This window comes from Lissotriton helveticus, chromosome 1_1, assembly GCF_964261635.1.
Source record: "Lissotriton helveticus chromosome 1_1, aLisHel1.1, whole genome shotgun sequence".
Classification (NCBI taxonomy): Eukaryota; Metazoa; Chordata; class Amphibia; order Caudata; family Salamandridae; genus Lissotriton; species Lissotriton helveticus.
Window position 1 is genome coordinate 1,866,205,834 of NC_136057.1, and position 12,058 is coordinate 1,866,217,891.

At 53.6% G+C, this 12,058-nt stretch overlaps 1 protein-coding gene across 1 annotated transcript in view; it reads left to right on the forward strand.

The window, feature by feature from the left end:
* CENPL (centromere protein L) overlaps positions 1-12,058 on the forward strand; it is a 106,554-nt gene that overhangs the window by 41,950 nt on the left and 52,546 nt on the right. The window contains exon 3 of the mRNA XM_078641821.1: positions 8,223-8,474. Within this exon, the coding sequence (XP_078497947.1) occupies positions 8,223-8,474 (252 nt within the window). The remainder of the gene's footprint in view (positions 1-8,222; positions 8,475-12,058) is intronic.

Genomic DNA, 12,058 nt, shown 5'->3' on the forward strand with positions numbered 1-12,058 from the left:
TAACCAGCAGTTTTGATTTGTTCGTTAAATCAATATCTGGGAATCTCTTCTGGTACACTGCGTTTCAAGATGGCGCTCGGCCTTTCAGCGTCCACCATTAACACCTTGTCAAGCAGGATGGGTTTAATTGCAGTCATTATTCTTATCGTAGCGGGGGTATCATTGCTCAGTTCATACTCATTTCATCACATTTTGCTGCACAAATGACTCAGATGGCCCTCTATGCCCTTAGTCCACCTGCAGCCTTGGGAAATTAGCCTTCTGTAGCTGGGTTGCAGCATTCGTCTATGAAGTCTTACTCTTCAGGGCAAATTAACTGTTTGACGCTGGCCCAGAGTCTTTGTTCGTTGTGCACTAAGCCATGAGGTCTCGAGCTGCTCCACGCCCGAGGCGGCACTTTCAGCCAGGCCATTGCTGAAAGGAGCTGCTTTCAGCTCACGGCTCTGTGTGCCGTGGTTTTGTAGGGGAGTCGTTTCTTCAGATTTAAATGTTCTAAAACTATTCACCCACCCCCACTTTTCCCTTTCGCCTTCGGGAACATATCTCACATCTTTTCTTGGTAGAAAGCGTCTCCGGTGCCTACTCCGCCCTTCTCCGGCTCCAGTCCCAGTGTGTCTGTCACATTTTACCCTGGTATCACCCCCCCCCCCCCCCCCCACCTCCCTGCTGGAGTTACCTAGACCGGGGCAAAACATGTTTTATGCTTTAACAGCATCCAAAGACGTGACACCACCTAAAACAGAAAAGTTTTAATCTAGGTCAGTGCTTTAAATTGGAAATTACTAAGTGCAGTACTCATTAAATGGGCTAGAGATGTGGAGAGTGGGCGGGGCTATAGGGGTCAGGGCACGACATGATGCACTGCTGCCAATGCTTGTTTTTTAAATGTATACACTCGGGCGTCGCTTTCCATCCCACAGCGCCTACACTCGCATCCATGCTTGGGGCTGCATAGAGTAATTCTCTCCCGCTGCTTCCTGCATCATTTTCCACAAGCCGTCCTTAACTGATTCCTAGCCCGCCACTAACCGATGTTCTGGAGCGGAAGCGCTGCAGAGCTATAGGCGCTATGCACCCGCGGGCACTTGCAGACCCTGAGATAGACAATCTACGTGTCCATAATGAGTGGATTGCCTGCATACCCTGTGGATATGGCTCAACCAGAAGTGGTTTCTAGGCGCTTACTTGGCAACCCATGTAACCCATCTTTTGTGCTGTTACTGGTGAGGAGTGAACTGAAGGTTGCTTAACAGGTCGGTTCGGTGCTCTCAGCTGTGCCACCCTTTCATGTAGGCAGTGTGATGCCTTATACAGCGCCCGTGCTCCCGGAGACTGGCAGCGCTGCCACGGCTTAGTATCCTGCTCCCCAAGCTCCGAACACACACGCATCCATGCTTGGGGTCGGAAGAAGGAATTCCCGCCCCCCCCCCCCCCTTGCTGCTTCCTGCATCATTTCCACAAGCCAACCGTAACACATTCCTAACCGAACATTTCCAGCTGCGCTGACGACCCTGGCACCCTGTGACCCTCTGCATCTTAGCGGCAGTGTAAAGCCTTGAAGGTCACACAGCGGGGGCGGCCTCTCTCTGGTATTCTAATCATGTACTGCGCACAGACACTGCCGTGGACTGCGAAGGAGAGGGGTGTCACTGGGCGTCTCACGGGCTGTAGTGGAAGCCTTGCCTCTTTTATGGAGGCTCTTCCTCGGCACATACCATGTTGTTTGTGAATAAGATTGTTGCAAAATGAATAACTCTTTTAGTACCTTCTAATTCACAAACACTCCTTTCCCAGGCTTTCACTTTGCTCCCGCCGGGGACACAACTAATAAAGATCGATCACGGCATGGTTTGTTATAATACCATAAAAGTCCCTGTCCTTAGCAAAAAGTGTTGTTAACTTTTTACAAGATGAAGTCTTTAAAGTTATTGGTTTGCCCAAATTAATAAATGAAAAGGTGGTCAGTACTGTTTGTCGTGGAACAATCTTCTGACTTGACGGGAAATTCCTTAAATGCTACTTTTCCCACTTCAGCGCTTTTAGTTATCTTGCCCGAGTGCCTCTTGCTGTCTAGCCAATGGCCTAATTCTAGGCATCGCACCACATTAGTAAAGCCTCGAGATTTAGAAGTTCTCTTCTCGGGTACCAGCATGCTATGCTACCTTTTCATGCAAAGCAGTTTCATTAGGGCATCTTTTGCCGACCACCACAGCACCACCACAGCACCACCACCCTGCACCACCACCCTGCACCACCACCCTGCACCGCTCGGGGCCCTCCACAGCACCGCTCGGGGCCCTCCACAGCACCGCTCGGGGCCCTCCACAGCACCGCTCGGGGCCCACCCCAGCACCGCTCGGGGCCCACCCCAGCACCGCCCGGGGCCCACCCCAGCACCGCCCGGGGCCCACCCCAGCACCGCCCGGGGCCCACCCCAGCACCGCCCGGGGCCCTCCCCAGCACCGCCCGGGGCCCTCCCCAGCACCGCCCGGGGCCCTCCCCAGCACCGCCCGGGGCCCCTCCCCAGCACCGCCCGGGGCCCCTCCCCAGCACCGCCCGGGGCCCCTCCCCAGCACCGCCCGGGGCCCCTCCCCAGCACCCTCCCCAGCACCGCCCGGGGCCCCTCCCCAGCACCGCCCGGGGCCCCTCCCCAGCACCGCCCGGGGCCCCTCCCCAGCACCGCCCGGGGCCCCTCCCCAGCACCGCCCGGGGCCCCTCCCCAGCACCGCCCGGGGCCCTCCCCAGCACCGCTCGGGGCCCTCCCCAGCACCACTCGGGGCCCTCCCCAGATTAATAAATGAAAAGGTGGTCAGTACTGTTTGTCGTGGAACAATCTTCTGACTTGACGGGAAATTCCTTAAATGCTACTTTTCCCACTTCAGCGCTTTTAGTTATCTTGCCCGAGTGCCTCTTGCTGTCTAGCCAATGGCCTAATTCTAGGCATCGCACCACATTGGTAAAGCCTCGAGATTTAGAAGTTCTCTTCTCGGGTACCAGCATGCTATGCTACCTTTTCATGCAAAGCAGTTTCATTAGGGCATCTTTTGCCGTGGCTCCCATTTCTTCTCATTGAGAGTCTTGTTAGGAAATGCATCACTGAACATCCACAAATACCTTTTAGTAATTCATGTCAGTACCCCAACCACAGGTTTTATATCGGCACCTGCAGAGTGTTGCGCTACCCCAGCATCACTCAGCACTACCACAGCACCACTCAGGACCACCACAGCACCACTCAGGACCACCACAGCACCACTCAGGACCACCACAGCACCACTCAGGACCACCACAGCACCACTCAGGACCACCACAGCACCACTCAGGACCACCACAGCACCACTCAGGACCACCACAGCACCACTCAGGACCACCACAGCACCACTCAGCACCACCACAGCACCACCACAGCACCACTCAGCACCACCACAGCACCACCACAGCACCACCACAGCACCACCACAGCACCACCACAGCACCACCACAGCACCACCACAGCACCACTCTGCAGCACCACTCTGCACCACCACAGCACCACTCTGCACCACCACAGCACCACTCTGCACCACCACAGCACCACTCTGCACCGCTCGGGGGCCCTCCACAGCACCGCTCGGGGGCCCTCCACAGCACCGCTCGGGGGCCCTCCACAGCACCGCTCGGGGGCCCTCCACAGCACCGCTCGGGGGCCCTCCCCAGCACCGCTCGGGGGCCCTCCCCAGCACCGCTCGGGGGCCCTCCCCAGCACCGCTCGGGGGCCCTCCCCAGCACCGCTCGGGGGCCCTCCCCACAGCACCGCTCGGGGCCCTCCCCACAGCACCGCTCGGGGCCCTCCCCACAGCACCGCTCGGGGCCCTCCCCACAGCACCGCTCGGGGCCCTCCCCACAGCACCGCTCGGGGCCCTCCCCACAGCACCGCTCGGGGCCCTCCCCACAGCACCGCTCGGGGCCCTCCCCACAGCACCGAACGCCACAGCATGCCTCGGGGCCTCCACAGCATCGCCATGCGCTGCCACTGCATGACTGAACGCCACAGCATCGCCATGCGCTGCCACTGCATGACTGAACGCCACAGCATCGCCATGCGCTGCCACTGCATGACTGAACGCCACAGCATCGCCATGCGCTGCCACTGCATGACTGAACGCCACAGCATCGCCATGCGCTGCCACTGCATGACTGAACGCCACAGCATCGCCATGCGCTGCCACTGCATGACTGAACGCCACAGCATCACTCTGCACCATCACATCATCAATCTGTGCAACCATTCAACAACTGGTTCAAATATGTTCTCTCAATGTTTCAAGCTTTATTACAAATGTCACAAAAAGATGTTAATATTTCACTTCTGTTCTTGGATTTTCGTCACAATAAAATACACTGAACATAATCTTCACTAAAGTTATTTACAAAAGTTTAAGCTATTGCCATTATAAATTACAATCACTTTTATTTAAGTATTAATTATTTAAAAAAATTAAAAGCCATTGTTATTTGTAATATAAATACATCTAAGTCACGTAAATACAAAACATGTTGCATTACAAATGCTATAGGTGTCACATTTGCAAAAGTTAAAACTATTGGCATGGTAAATGACAAAGCTATTAATTTAGCTATTTTCAAAACCAACACATAAATAAAAAAATTGTCATTTACAAGACCAATAGCTCAAACTTTCCTAATGCGAAACCTATTGCATTGCAAATGCTTGTTCTGTGTGTTTGTCCTCCTCCCCCTTTTAGTCTTTCACAATTAAATTAACACATTTGTTGCTGAATCTCTAGATGTCACTGTGTAAATTGCCCCCAAGCATTCATTCCGGTTCTATGCAAAGTGCTATTGCCAGAATCCTTGATGGAAGTGGGCTGTCTTTCTAAGAAACTTTTCACCTTGGCACTTTAATGGCCACATTACTTTGGATTTATTAATGGCTGCCAAACATTAAACCTACAGAAGCAGTACTTACTTAAAAATCTCACGCACCCCAGGCACCTCACGCACCCCAGGCACCTCACGCACCCCAGGCACCTCACGCACCCCAGGCACCTCACGCACCCCAGGCACCTCACGCACCCTAGGCACCTCACGCACCCCAGGCACCTCACGCACCCCAGGCACCTCACGCACCCCAGGCACCTCACGCACCCCAGGCACCTCACGCACCCCAGGCACCTCACGCACCCCAACCAGACAACTCGCGCGCACACACCAGACAACTCGCGCACCTCACGCACCCCAGGCACCTTTCGCACCCCAGGGACCTCTCACGCACACACACCCACACACCAGTGACCTCTCACGCGCACACACACACACCAGTGACCTCTCACGCGCGCGCACACACACACCAGTGACCTCGCGCGCGCGCACACACCAGTGACCTCTCGCGCGCGCACACACCAGTGACCTCTCGCGCGCGCGCACACACCAGTGACCTCTCGCGCGCGCGCACACACCAGTGACCTCTCGCGCGCGCACACACACACCAGTGACCTCTCTCTCGCGCGCGCACACACACACCAGTGACCTCTCTCGCGCGCGCACACACACACCAGTGACCTCTCTCGCGCGCGCACACACACACCAGTGACCTCTCGCGCGCGCACACACCAGTGACCTCTCTCGCGCGCGCACACACCAGTGACCTCTCTCGCGCGCGCACACACCAGTGACCTCTCTCGCGCGCGCACACACCAGTGACCTCTCTCGCGCGCGCACACACCAGTGACCTCTCTCGCGCGCGCACACACCAGTGACCTCTCTCGCGCGCGCACACACCAGTGACCTCTCTCGCGCGCACACACCAGTGACCTCTCTCGCGCGCACACACCAGTGACCTCTCGCGCGCGCACACACCAGTGACCTCTCGCGCGCGCGCACACACCAGTGACCTCTCGCGCGCGCGCACACACCAGTGACCTCTCGCGCGCGCGCACACACCAGTGACCTCTCGCGCGCGCGCACACACCAGTGACCTCTCGCGCGCGCGCGCACACACCAGTGACCTCTCGCGCGCGCGCACACACACACACCAGTGACCTCTCTCGCGCGCACACACACACACCAGTGACCTCTCGCGCGCGCGCACACACACACACCAGTGACCTCTCTCGCGCGCACACACACACACCAGTGACCTCTCGCGCGCACACACACACACGTGACCTCTCGCGCACACACACACACGTGACCTCTCGCGCGCACACACACCAGTGACCTCTCGCGCGCACACACACCAGTGACCTCGCGCGCACACACACCCACCAGTGACCTCGCGCGCGCCCCCACACACACCCACCAGTGACCTCGCTCGCGCGCACACACACCCACCAGTGACCTCTCTCTCTCGCGTGCGCGCGCACACACACCCACCAGTGACCTCTCTCGCGCACACACGCACACACACACCAGTGACCTCTCACGCACGCACCCACACACCAGTGACCTCTCACGCACACACACCAGTGACCGCGCGCGCACACACACACACGCACACACACACCAGTGACCTCTTACGCACACACGCACACACCAGTGACCTCTCACGCACACACGCACCAGTGACCTCTCACGCACACAACAACTCGCGCGCGCACACGACAACTCGCGCGCGCACACGACAACTCGCGCGCGCACACGACAACTCGCGCGCGCACACGACAACTCGCGCGCGCGACAGCGCGCACGACAACTCGCGCGCGCACGACAACTCGCGCGCGCACGACAACTCGCGCGCGCACGACAACTCGCGCGCGCACGACAACTCGCGCGCGCACGACAACTCGCGCGCGCACGACAACTCGCGCGCGCACGACAACTCGCGCGCGCGCAACAACTCGCGCGCGCACACGACAACGCGCGCGCACACGACAACTCGCGCGCACACAACTCGCGCACGCACCTCACAAACCAGACACCCCTCGCGCACGCACCTCACAAACCAGACACCCCTCGCACACGCACCTCACAAACCAGACACCCCTCGCGCACGCACCTCACAAACCAGACACCCCTCGCGCACGCACCTCACAAACCAGACACCCCTCGCGCACGCACCTCACAAACCAGACACCCCTCGCACACGCACCTCACAAACCAGACACCCCTCGCACACGCACCTCACAAACCAGACACCCCTCGCACACGCACCTCACAAACCAGACACCCCTCGCACACGCACCTCACAAACCCCTCACCATCGATGCACTGCAAGTCAAATGAAACTTTGGTGGACCTGAGAAGCCCTGTTTGAAACATTGGTGTCCTTGATCTGTGGCTCTCGCGCGCACACGACAACTCGCGCGCACACGACAACTCGCGCGCACACGACAACTCGCGCACACGACAACTCGCGCGCACCTCACAAACCAGACACCCCTCGCGCACGCACCTCACAAACCAGACACCCCTCGCGCACGCACCTCACAAACCAGACACCCCTCGCGCACGCACCTCACAAACCAGACACCCCTCGCGCACGCACCTCACAAACCAGACACCCCTCGCACACGCACCTCACAAACCAGACACCCCTCGCACACGCACCTCACAAACCAGACACCCCTCGCACACGCACCTCACAAACCCCTCACCATCGATGCACTGCAAGTCAAATGAAACTTTGGTGGACCTGAGAAGCCCTGTTTGAAACATTGGTGTCCTTGATCTGTGGCTTCCTATTGGCTCCTTGTTGAAGACCTAAGTAACAAACCGCTTTTTGAATGACATGCAGTTACCAAATCTGTTTTTTATCCACTCCATCCTACTTGCAACTACAGCCATATGAGTGATTTTTGTGTGTTTACTTGTATTGCTGCTTTCTTAGCTCTAACCATTGTTCTTAATTCCTAAACGTTGTTTTTGCTATGTAACTTAACAAAACTGTTGGCTTTTTCAGTGATTTGTATTGTTAGTTATTTATGCATCCTTTCTGCACTGATTGACATTCACTTATGAGAAACTCTGACGCCTGGCCTGCATTGCCGTCCAAAACTAAATTGTTGTGGTAAATAAATTAAGATTTGTCTAACTCAGCTAGGATGAATAGAAGACTGACCGTGAATTACCCTTCCAATATTAGCCTCTTTGCTAGAGGGAGAAAATGAGAAGTAAAACATGTACCTGATTTATGCTACAGGTTTCTTTGTTAACCCTAACTAAATGTACTCTTGCTGCTGAAGTTAAAACTTACTGTTTTCTTTTCTTCCCTTCCCACCCAGGAAAGCCCCGATCCACAAAAAATAGCACCACTCCTGCGGAAACAGTGGAAGTTGTATAGTGGGACTCCAATGTACTGTTTCTCTCATGCACGTCTCAAGGACTATTCCCGGCAGCTTTCTGTCTTCATTGCAGCAGAAAAGCAGAAAGGGATGGCTGTGCAGATGGGCTTGGATCTCGTTGTGAAAGTGGCTCTGTCTACTCTCTTGGGCCTCAAAGGCAGAGAACGTGACCCGGATGCTATTCTAATCCAGGTAAAGCTGAGTACTGATGTAAAAAAATATAGCAGTTTTGGGTGTCAACTGCTATTAAGAGCACTACTGCAGTATGTGAAGATTATAGCAATGTATAGTTTGATGTAACTCTCCTTGCCCGCATATACTTGAGATTAGTATAAGCCCGATTTACTGTTTTTTTGTTTAGGTTTTTTTTTTTTTTACTTTATAATTTTCTTTTCTGGCATACTATAATACTGATAGCAACAAAATGATACAAGGTCAACATTTTTGTATTTAATCTTTTGCGCTACTTACCAAACACCATTTGAGTGTGCAATCTGTCTATTTCCCGTCTAATCGTTTGCTTGGTCCTACATGACTTCAATGGTCCCTTTTAGTCTAAATGTTTCTGGGTTTTTAGGTTTCGCCCTGGGCGTTGCAACTGCATAGCAGTTGCTCCGCCCACGGCGAAACCTCATGATCCTACATATGGACTTTGGTTCCGCCTCTGTCTCCCATTGGCTAGCTCCATAAATGGAGGCTAGCCATTGGGAGACAGAGGCTGTCAATGACGCTTTCTCGTGAAAACGCGATTCGGGGGCGTTTCTCTGGCTTTTTTAAGTCCCGCCCCTTTGTCCTGGGCCGCGCTGTCATTGGCTGCCGGCCCGGGACACCCCCGTGACGTCATTTCCCGGGCCGCGCTTTGATTGGCTGCCGGTCCGGGACCTGAGTTGTTTTCAAATGTTTACCGCTCCATCCTTTTTGAGAAAAAGTTAATGTGTGCAATATTTAGAAAAACGAAATGTTTTAATGATTTCCTTTCTGTACCTACGTAGTCACACAATCCAATGCACAAGTGCTTTTAGAAAATGTAAAATGTAGCGTTCTTTGCCGCTTTTACCAGGAGTCCACTTAAAAGCATAGATTCAGAAATGGCAACAGCTTTCCGCTGTCGAACTTCCGTATTTTGCTTACATCAGTGTTTCCTCTGAAAACGCTTTATGGGCGGACCTAAGCTACTGAGGTGGCCATCTCGGAAACAGGCATTCTGTAGAGCGACGTTTTAGAACACCCTTCAGTAGCAACGAACCTCACCCCTGACGTTAAGATGGCCGCCGCATAGAACATGCGCACAATGATCCCACCAGCCAGAAGAACAGAGGGGGCCCGGGGCGGGGAGGGAGGTGGAGAGACAGAACTGAGAAGGCCCTACCGAGCATCTACCAATCTTGCAACAGCTGCCTCGGTAGCAGGCGACGGGTTGCAGCTCACTCTGTGCTCCCTCACGCTCAACACTGTCCCAAGCTGCAGACGGCCACCGCTTCCGGGGTCCAGGGTATGAGGGGCCAGCAACGGCCGTGGGGCCTTAAAGGGGCCGTGGCACCCATTGTGAGAGAGGAAGAGTGGGGACAGTCCTTGGCATTGTTTATTGTCCCACCTCTGCTGCTCGTTTAAGTTCTGCGTTTAAAGGTTTTAGTCCTGAGGGATCCTGAGCCCCCTCAAACATTTCATTCGATATTTCTCCCTTATGTAGTAGCTCACCGCTTCCTGCACCTATAATTTGTCTCATTTGTTGCTCTTCTTACAGAAAATTGCCTATTTGACTTGCTCATCCTTTGGTAATTTACCTCCTTATTGGTTTTTACATCACGCTAACACAATAATATCTTTTTTTTCTCTCTTGCTGCTGAACCACTCCCTCTTCTCGGTCTCTCGGCGATGCTCCGTCTCCCTGCCTCTCTTGCCCCCTTGCCGGTCTCCTCTACAACTGGCTGTCTTGGGCAGGTTAAATGATCCTCCCCGACAGTATTGTAAGAAAGGCAGCCTCTTGGGCTTCAGCCAATGCAGCTACCCTGCTGGGTAAGCTGCAAAATATCGACAATACATCATATACACTTGGAATTCAGAAACGCTTTCAGGGGTTTTGCTTAAGTCATAAGTGTGCTGAATTATTTTTGTTAATGTGTTTTGAGAATTTGAGGGGAAGACGCGTGTTTGCAGTGGCATCGGGCTAGAATAAGAACGCGTTAGCACCCAATCAAATAGGTTATAGTATGTAATGAGAGGCGCTCTCACTAACTCGCAAAGTCGATATCCCACAACTAGCAGAGGTTTCGTGCTGAAGCTGAACTCGAGTTAACTTTGTTTCTCACTACCTTCCAACTCACATTGCCGCAATTTACTCCCTTTTCCCCTTACTCTCCTCGCACTATGTTATCCCTAAGGCCACTTTACTACCCCAAAATAATGACGCTATGCAGAGTCACAAACCTTCCAAACTGGGATTAGGTCGCGCGCGCTTCCTGTCTCCCATGGCTCCGTGAAAGCAGGCACACGCACTCACACACACACACACATACAGACCCCCCCCCACCACCGCGCATACACACAGTCTCACACACACACACACACATAGAGATCCCCCCCACCCCCGCCACGCATACAAACACGCACACATACAGAAAGACCCCCCCCACGGCGCATACACACACACACACACACAAAGAGAACACCCCGGCCCCCCTCCCCCACAGCCCACATGCAAACACACATACATACAGAACCCCCCGGCATTCACACACACACATCCCCTACCTCAGCTCGGCGTGTCTTCTCATCATGCATACATCAATCAAACAGGTACAGCACAAGCAGCAGTGCAAGCTTCACTCATACATACATCAAACAGGTACAGCACAAGCAGCAGTGCAAGCTTCACTCATACATGCTTCAAACAGGTACAGCACAAGCAGCAGTGCAAGCTTCACTCATACATACATCAAATAGGTACAGCACAAGCAGCAGTTCAAGCTTCACTCAGACATACATCAAACAGGTACAACACAAGCAGCAGTGCAAGCTTCACTCATATATACATCAAACAGGTACAGCACAAGCAGCAGTTCAAGCTTCACTCAGACATACATCAAATAGGTACAGCACAAGCAGCAGTTCAAGCTTCACTCAGACATACATCAAACAGGTACAGCACAAACAGCAGTGCAGGCTTCACTCATACATACATCAAACAGGTACAACACAAGCAGCAGTGCAACCTTCACTCATACATACATCAAACAGGTACAGCACAAGCAGCAGTGCAAACTTCACTCATACATCAAACAGGTACAGCACAAGCAGCAGTGCAAGCTTCACTCATACATACATCAAACGGGTACAGCACAAGCAGCAGTGCAAGCTTCACTCATACATACATACATCAAACAGGTACATCACAAGCAGCAGTGCAAGCTTCACTCATACAAAGCATCCTGGGACTGAATTCAGGGTATCACCCCACATTAGCCAGGCTAGCTTGCCGCCAGTGGCATAGTAAGCACAGGACCCACGTCTAGGAATACCTGTCCCTCTCGGGGTGACATGCAAAAAAGCATTTGCAATGCAATAGGTCTCGCAATATTACAGTTTGAGCCATTGCTAAATAATGCAACACCAATAGCTCCAACTTTAATAATGCGAAACCTATTGCATTGCAAATGCTTGTTTTTCTTTGGTATTACATTCTTTAATTTCTTAGCGGACACCAATCAGTTTAGTTTAATCATGCCTAATGACCTTAACTGAACACCACATAGTTTGAAATCCAGGTAGCGCCATCT